The sequence below is a fragment of the Phascolarctos cinereus genome, unplaced genomic scaffold (assembly GCF_003287225.1).
Source record: "Phascolarctos cinereus isolate Bilbo 61053 unplaced genomic scaffold, phaCin_HiC Scaffold_2;HRSCAF=192, whole genome shotgun sequence".
NCBI classification, from domain to species: Eukaryota; Metazoa; Chordata; class Mammalia; order Diprotodontia; family Phascolarctidae; genus Phascolarctos; species Phascolarctos cinereus.
In genome coordinates this window covers 321,002,513-321,011,476 of record NW_027555625.1, presented here as the reverse complement: position 1 = coordinate 321,011,476, position 8,964 = coordinate 321,002,513, and the positions used below count along the sequence as shown (strand labels likewise).

Sequence of the window (8,964 nt, the reverse complement as noted above, 5' to 3'; positions counted from 1 at the left end):
AATGGGCAAAGAGTATTGATGTGAAGGAGTTCTTGAAGGAGAGCTGGGGCGCTGAGTAATTTTCTTAAGGGGATTGGAGGGCGGTTTGTGTCCCAGCCTGAGCAGCCCGCAACAAAACATCCCAAAAGTGTGGAAAAAATAAAAGTAGCCAGCGCCCGCTCAGGTGGAGGGCCGCATGGACAGATGGCTCTGGGAAGGACTCTCCGATGACATTTAGGAAAAAACGGAGAGGGCCGGGGCCTGTGGGCTCCACCGTCTCTGTGGGCTGACGGGCTCCACTCCTAGCCTCCTAGCTGGGTTTTGGCGCCCGCACCTTTCGCCAGCAGGGTGCCCTGGTCCCTTCCGCTTCAATCTTCTCCAACGCTTTTTTCTCCCCACCGCGTTTCCCCAAAGCGGCCACTTGGGGTCGCACTTTATGCCTGTTTGAGGCTGAAAGCGGAAGGGGGAGGGGAGAAAAGACCTAATCTCTCTTAATCGTTACAAAATGTTCAAACAAAAACACAGTCCTGTTCCTGGACAAGAAAAACAGTCCAGAAGACGAGTCTCGAGTCTGTCTTGCATGGAGAATGGCCGGGGAACCTGGACCGGCTGGGAACGGGGTTCCTGGTCTTGGCACTGGTTCTCTCTGGAATGCGCTTTCTTTTGGTGGAACGACCACTGGGCACATCTGGGGTGGGGGGTGAGGAAGGGGAGAAGAGAAAAAACGTCCCTCTCTTAGCTTCCTCACCACCCAACCCCCCTCCATTCTCATCCTCGCAATCTCTCACTCTAGAGCGCTCAGAGAAACGGGGTGAGCCCTGGAAGGGAGCAGGGCAGGCTCAGGCTGGGTCCTTGCGGGTTCTCGGGGTGCCACTGAGCCAGAGAGTTCCATCCAAGTTCCATTTAAGGAGGAAAGGGGCAGGGGGGCCCACTCACTCTTCTCCATATCCCCCACCCCGCCCCTCATGCCCAGCAGAGTGAATGGGGTTTGTGCGTGATGTGCAGAACAAAGAGAGTGTTAGCCCTCTCCTCCTTCGAGGTGACCCCAGACGGGGTGGGGGGGGAAGGAGATAATGAGTGTGGGGGGGTAATGTGAATGGCAGAAAAAAGAGGAGAAAAGACGGGGGGGGGGAGAGAGAGAGAGAGAGAGAGAGAGAGAGAGAGAGAGAGAGAGAGAGAGAGAGAGAGAGAGAGAGAGAGAGAGAGAGACTGTAGTTTGGAGTCCCTGCCTAGTCTGATTCTCCAGCTGCGAGTCAGCTGACGTGAGAGCTGTCACATTGCTCTGGGCCCCTCCCCCGCAGCCTCCGGCCCCGGCTGCTGCTCAGCCATTGGCCGGCGGGTGACATCAGGAAAGGGATATAAGGCAGAGGGGGCAGCTTTGCAAATCACAGCTGCACAACTGGGGCTGAAAGCAGCTACTCGAGATCGGCTTTTCTCCCCCTCCTTCTCCTTTTCCTCTCCTCCTCCTTCTCCTCTTCTCTTTCTTTCTGCCACCCCCACCCCCCAACTCCCCGGCCGCTCTTGGGCCCCGACAAAGTTGCAATAGCTGCTGCCCCTTTGCAGCCTGTTCGCGAGGCAGGGAAAAGGGGTGGTGGCGGGGTGGGGAGAATCAGGACTTTGCAAATAGCCTGCGAGCGAGCGAGCAAGCGCGAGCGAGAGCTTCATCGTCCGACAGACAAAGACTTTGCAAAAGGCAAACAGCACCCCCCCTCCGCCCCCAAACTGCTGTTCCGCTGCCCTGCCGTGCCGGCGGGGCTGGGGCTGCCGCAGCCGCCGCTCCCCATCTTGCACTGCAGCGCCCCCGCCCCCCTCCCTCCTTCTCTCCCTCTCCCCAGCTTCTTCCTCTGCCGCTCCGGGGCAGGAGCTGAAAGTTTCTCTGCGGGCGAAGAGTGGAGGCGCCGAGCCTGGAGTGAGCAGCAGTCGGTAGAGTCGCCGGCGACCGAGATGGCTGGAGAGCTGAGCATCGGCCCAGAGCTGCCCACCAGCCCGCTGGCCATGGAGTACGTGAATGACTTCGACCTCATGAAGTTCGATGTGAAAAAGGAGCCCCTTAGCCGGGCCGAGCGCCCTGGACGTCACTGCACTCGCCTGCAGCCTGCGGGGTCTGTGTCGTCCACCCCCATCAGTACTCCTTGCAGCTCCGTGCCCTCGTCGCCCAGCTTCAGCCCTACCGAGCAGAAGACGCACCTGGAAGACCTGTACTGGATGGCCAACAGCTACCAGCCGATGAACCCGGAGGCTCTCAACCTGACCCCCGAGGATGCGGTGGAGGCGCTGATTGGTTCCCACCAAGTCCCCCAGCAGCTGCAGGCCTTCGATAACTTCCGGGCCCACCATCACCACCATCACCAACATCAGCACCACCACCACCAATATCCTGGAGTCAGCCACGAAGATCTGGCCAACGGAGGGCACCCCCACCACCACCATCATCACCACCAAGCGTCCCCCACCCCGTCGACCTCCTCCACTTCATCCCAGCAGCTGCCCAATAACCACCCGGCGGCGCACCCAGCCTCCAGCAGCGTGGAAGACCGCTTCTCCGACGACCAGCTGGTGTCCATGTCGGTAAGGGAGCTGAACCGGCACCTGCGAGGCTTCACCAAGGACGAGGTGATCCGCCTCAAGCAGAAGAGGAGGACCTTGAAGAACAGGGGCTACGCCCAGTCCTGCAGGTATAAACGAGTCCAGCAGAAACACCACCTGGAAAACGAGAAGACCCAACTCATCCAGCAGGTGGAACAGCTCAAGCAGGAGGTGTCCCGGCTGGCCCGCGAGAGAGATGCTTACAAGCTGAAATGCGAGAAACTTGCCAGCAATGGCTTCAGGGAGGCCGGCTCCACCAGCGACAACCCCTCCTCTCCAGAGTTCTTCATGTGAGTGCGAACCCCCTGCCCCCCATCTCCCTCCCCACCCCTTTCCCATCTCTGACATCTCCATCCATCCTCCTGCTGGAATTAGAGAAATAGGAAAGGGGGCGGGGTGAAGATGAAAAAGTTGAGTGAAAAAGAACCCTTGGGCAGAGCAGCGTGCTCTCTCCAGCCTTCCTAGATTCGCTGTGGAAAAGTAGGGAGGGGAAGCACCAAGCTCAACTTTTCAGAAGGTAGGAAAGAGCCTCATACCCTTAGGGAGAGAGGCACAGGACGAGGTGGGTGAGGAAAGCGGTTTATATGTCGCTTGCTTCCTGAACTCTGTGGACTGAGAGAAGGGACATTGACCAAGCCATCTCTAAGAGCCCGCCCGCTGGCGAGGAAAGAAAGGAAGGAAGGACCTTGCGAATGAGCAGCCAGCGTCTCGCGCAGGACTTAACCTGCTGCTCAGGATGGAAAATGCAAGAGAAGGGGAGAGAGACAGTGTGTGTAAAGTGTTCATATAATGTCTCCTTTGAGACCTAGTGACCGAGGACTCAAATGGGACGGTCAATGCGAAATATCATAAGTTTTGCCTGCTTGATTATATAGAAAAAACATGAAAATCTGCATCAAAAATATTAATCCTGCATGCTGGACATGTATGGTAATAACTTCTATTTTGTACCATTTTTCCTGTTTAACGTTAGCATGTTGTTGATCACGGATCATCGCTTTTGGTTTGTTTCTCTTGGTAAGAAGGTGTCGCAGTTCTAACCCTTGGACTGCTGGGCGGGCAGTGATCTTTTCTGTTCTGGTTGTTAGCTTGTAAATATCTGCCCCCAGGAAACCGCACAGAGGCGGCTCAGCAGGCTGGCAGGCTGTGTCTGGGTTTGGTGTTTTCTTTTTTTTAAAGTAAAGAAATAAAGTTACGGGCATTTGCATCTGCATTCAGAAAGCAACTTTTTCTTTTTTAAATATTGGGCGCACTTTGGAGTTGTGTTTTCCTTTCTATACCCATACCCCACCCACTCCCCCTGTAGTTTTCATTTTGGTTTTTCTTTGTTGGGGACTGGGAACTGCTCGAGGTCACAGAGAGAAACAAACCAGGGAAGGGGGTGGCGGCGGAGGGAGAGCTATCCTTTGGCAATGGTTTCTGGCGGCTCCAGAATTTAAAGAAGTAGAGACAGTGAGTGTCTGGAGTGCACCGCAGCCTGGGGAAGGGAGAAGGGTAGTTTAACATTGTCATTGGACATGTTATTTTCACCTCTTTATATCGGAAATGTTATACACTCAGGAAACAGGAGGGAGGAAAAAATATCTACAATGATTGTTTTGTATGCTTCTCCATTGTAACCAAAATCTCTTCTTGGCTCTCTCTCCCTCTCTCTCTCTCTCTCTCTCTCTCTCTCTCTCTCTCTCTCTCTCTCTCTCTCTCTCTCTCTCTCTCTCTCTCTCTCTCTCTCTCCATCCTTCTACCACCCCCACTCCCGGGTAAAAATCCAGGCGCGATTCATTAGTAGCAATGTCTGGGATGCTCCCTTCCTGGGGTTAGTTTAGGATCGCCTGTAAAAGGCGATCTGTCCCGCTCTGACCTTCATTTGGGTTTAGCCTGTGGCCGCGGAAGGGGACACACTCTGAATGTATTGGAAACGAAAAGATTGGTGAGAAAGATCGCAACTTTCAAGTGCGTTTTTTGGTGAAACATGTTCTCTGTTTCTTTGCTCGGGCAGCAAGTGAGCTTCTTCTCAGTTGTACAGTAGTCATAAGGCGTCTCTGGGTGTTTTTATTACTTTTTTTTTTCCTGCAGGTCAGTAAAAGGATTTAAGTTGCACTGACAAAAATACCAAAATGAAAACGTATTTTTTATTTCTCTTTAGAATATGCTGGCACTGCTGGCCGGATGCATTTTAAGTTTGTATTAGTTTATAAATTAACAGTAATATCAGGATTGTATGAACAGCATGGTGCTTGCAGTTTTAAATATCGTGGGTATTAGTCATGCATCAGAAACGATCTTTGGTTTTTACTGATTCAACTGTGTTGAAATCAAACATGCAGCAGCGAAATTGTTTTTATTTCATGTAAAATAAGGGATCAATTTCAAATCCTGCTTATGATATGAAAATATTAAAACCTAGTCTATTGTAGTTTTATTCAGACTGGTTTCTGTTTTTTGTTATTAAAATTGTTTCCTATTTTGCTTATTAAAATCATTGAAATGGCATTTATTTTGAGAACTTGGTTCTCCTGCGTCTTTTCTTGCCCCTTGCAAAGTTGCAGCAACAACTTCTGTTAAGAGGGGAAACAGTTCTTCACATCCCTTCCCTTCCTGATTTTTTCTGGAGAAACCCCAAACCAACACACTACAAAAATATCTAAGTGAGATGCTCATGCCCCACACTTGCCCTTTCCTGTTTCCCCGAATCTCTTCCTTTAACTCTTTACACAGGGCAGCCCTGCTCCATTTGGAGGAACAAGTTTTGAAAGTTGACCCTTTGATCCATTTTTTTTTTTACCTCCACAGCTTAAGCTGGCCACTGGTCTCTGTTCCAGGAACACTCTGGACACCCCAAACTGAACACATTGCCCCCAAAAGGACTGAGAACACATACCCAAAGAGTTGGGTTTTTTCCAAGGGGGCTGGATTTCTGGGTGAACCATTTCACAGCTGACTTTGAGAGGTAAAGGTAGCCCCAAAAGGTGGAGAGTAAGGGGTGCTGGATGATCAGAGAGGTAATTCAAGGGGCAGGGAAGTGACTTTCAGCACCTTACACATTCTATCCCTTCTCCTAGCTATAGGAAGCTACTGATGCCGAGGCCACCATCATCCAAAGTACTGTGCAAGATAAAACTTATCCTGTCCTGGCCTTCTGGTCAGCCCTACCCAGTGACCTGAGAGGCAGGTCTGCATCTAGGTCAAGGATCAAGGGAGGGAATGACTCACTTACAAATTCCAACCCTTTTCACGTTCACATTGCCTCAATGTGGGTATTTCAAATGAGGGCCAGGCAGCTGCAAGGCCTCCCACTAGGGTGGCTGGGAGGCTTGTACTCTCTGCCTTTGGAGACCGACCCTGGCTGATGGACTCTCCACCACTACTCAGAATTCAATGCAGGTTTACCCTGAGCTAGGGGTCAGCCTGTCAGAGAGTTCCTGCCTTGCCTTATGGGGCACACAGCTGTGCCCTGAACCCCAGCTCCAAGCCTGTGTTGTGTTATGGATCCCAGGCCAGAGCTGCATGAGAGGGATCTTTCCCACTTAGGGGTGGGAACTGGTAGAGTAGGGTACTCTTGAGGCCTAAGTATGATTGAACCTCTCTGTCTCCAAAGAGTGAGAAGAGGCTGGGTACCGATGTCCCCAGCCCTGCCTGGAGGCAGCAAGTGCAGGCCTTTTGGGAAGCCCCATATTAAGAGCTAAGCAAACCCCCATCCAAACCCAGTATAAAAAGAATGGAAAACAAATCATTATATGACCTACTCCTCTTCTTCTCCCTAAGCCTTTTGTTTTCCCCTCATCCCAACCTGAAGATATAAAGAGGAGTGGGAAGCCCATAAACAGACCCAGGCTTCTGTGCCCTTATAGACTGATTGAACTAGGGACAGGAGTTCCTACAGGCCCATCTGCCCTGGGCACCAGGTTCTAGGCAAAGTGGGGAGTGTGTCTCCTTAGGAAGAGGTTGTGGGCAGCCTTAAGTCTGGGAAGCATTAGTTTTCTGTATCTCCTCTTTCTTGGCCCGGGGATGGGTGGATGCTAGGGCCACAGAAAGGCTGAGAGGAATATTGTTTGTGGGAACTGCCGCTGCATATTAATGCCCCCTTCTGCATGCACAGAATACATCACTGCGGCTAATTCAACAATTCAATCCCGTGGAAGGCTGAGGCTCTGAGACTTTCTCGAAGCATTCTTCATACTTCCCCTGCTCCCCCAGCTCCTACTTAGTTCATCCTGCCTAAGACCTTCAGTGGACAGTGGAAGGAGGAAAAGGAGTGTGTGGGTCATTTTAAAGAATTTTTATTCAAGTAAGAAAGCCCCCTGTGGAAAAACAGCCTGGAGTTAGCCACCAACCACTCTTGCCCAGTTCCCTGGAAGTCAGGGGCCATCATACTACTAGCAACTTTCTGCAATAGTCCTCAGTGCTGGACACACATCGAGAAGCTGGAGAAGTGAGTGCATGGGTAGGAGAGCTTTGGCTTCTGTGTCCAAAGCAAAGAATCACACACACACACACACACACACACACACACACACACACACAGAGCCCAGCAACCTCACCCAAAGAGCAGCTGAAAGTGGCTTACACAACAGGCTGGAGAGTTCCTTACCTACCTAAATAGGGGACTACTTTACCTCATTTGGCATCCTAGCTCCCAGTCTCTTGACCCCTATTCCTCTAGAATCCAGTCTCACCGTCCTTCCAACACTCCAGGAATGAATCTCTCAGTCACCCAAGCTCTTATCCACACAATCTCCCAACCAACCACTGACCCACTTCTAAGGGAGTCCCATTCCGATCACTCCGTCAAAGCTTCCAGTCCCTCCATTTCCTCAGGGTTTCGAATCATAGCTCCTAATCTTCCAACTTCCCAGGTTTACTCTCTACATCCAGGGGAGCATTTTGGGAAAGGTGGCAGAAGCCAATCCATTGTGAAAAGTAAGTGAATAGGGTTTGAAAAAAGCTTTGAATAGAGAGATCAGGCAGCCCCTTCCCAGTTCACTATTTGGAAATGAGAAATAGAGTAGGTCATTTTGTAAACCAGTTAGGTTTAGGATTGGAGACTGAACTAAGAGAGTGCAAGGGTGTGTCCACACCTGAGTTTTTGTGTCAAGATAGGGGGTGATTTTTTTTTCCAGTACAAAACCAAAACCAAACACTATAACTCCACGAGAATGACTTGGGCTAAACTTGGTTGTGGCTACTAATACTAAAATTCTTTACCCAACTGTTTGTATGTGTGTGAGCACACATTCAGGTGTATATACCTCTATGTTCAGTAAATACTTCCAGAGATTTCCACAGAGCTGGAATTTCTCTTCCCCTTCTTTCTATCATTTGGCCGGAACAGATATTCCTGAAGGAGGAGAATGTTGCGCTGGGACACTGGCTCCTCCCTGGAGGAGGTAGGCTTCTCTCACCTGTACCTGGCTCTGTTCAGTCAGTAAGGAGTTAACCATTTCCTCCCTCCGTTTTGATTGAGAAGACCTGAATGAAATCCCCCGTGGTTAACTTTGTCTCCTTTTCATTACTGATCCAGAAGGCTGTTGACATGAGAATAAGTGGGATAAATAGATGGCGACTCCAAAACAACTTTCTTAATTTGGGTCTTCTTTTACCCCGGGGACCTAAGCTGAGACTGTAGGCACCCCAATATATTTTCTTAGAGCCCCTGGGGTGGTGGTGTTAAGGTGGAAGGGTAGTGTGCTTTTAGAAATTAGTAGGTTGGTTTTCAATCACTTGGCACTTTGTTTACTAACCACCAAACCATTTATTTTGTCTCCAAAATAAACATATTTATAAGAATTATACTAGTGCTTACAATTCTTCAACAAAACTGGTATTCTCTCCTTCCGCATCTATACATAATAATAAATAATCACTTATTGCAGACACTTGCAGTTACACAAGCACACATTTACACTAACAGTCTCCCACAAGAGGCAGGACTTAAAGATTTAGAAAGCTCTATTAAGGGGGATAAAGGTAAGATGAAACATATGAAATCTCTTTGCCTCTGCCCTCTGTAGTGGGCCCAGCAGCCCTGGAGAAAGTCCTGATTTTAAAGGAGTGTTGCTTCTTATCCTCCTCTCCCAGTTACTTTGGAAGCAATAGATCCTGGATTTCTAAGCTCCCTCCCTCCCTCCCCTATTCTGCTCCCTATTCCAGGGACACGCAGAAACGCGAGCGCATACGGGCCAGCGTTTTCGGGCACACACCAACACATACACGCTCTCTTGCCAACTCGAAAAGGCAGGTCTGCGGTGCAAACTTTGGTCCGGAGAAGAGATCTCGTCAGCCCGCCACCCCGGCTCCCCTTCCCTGGTAAAAGGTCCCCGCCTCTCGTACTCTCTCCAACTGGCTGATTCTGTGTTCCTCTTCAGTTACAGCTTCTGCAGATTCTGCGGCGCCGGCCCTTAC

General features: G+C 50.4%; 1 protein-coding gene across 1 annotated transcript; it reads left to right on the top strand.

The window, feature by feature from the left end:
* Nucleotides 1-1,358: 1,358 nt before the first annotated feature.
* Nucleotides 1,359-5,068, top strand: MAFB (MAF bZIP transcription factor B). Its single transcript, XM_020990814.2, has one exon. It carries the CDS (start codon nucleotides 1,924-1,926, stop codon nucleotides 2,857-2,859), a length of 936 nt encoding a protein of 311 aa, XP_020846473.1. The 5' UTR covers nucleotides 1,359-1,923; the 3' UTR covers nucleotides 2,860-5,068.
* Nucleotides 5,069-8,964: the final 3,896 nt, after the last annotated feature.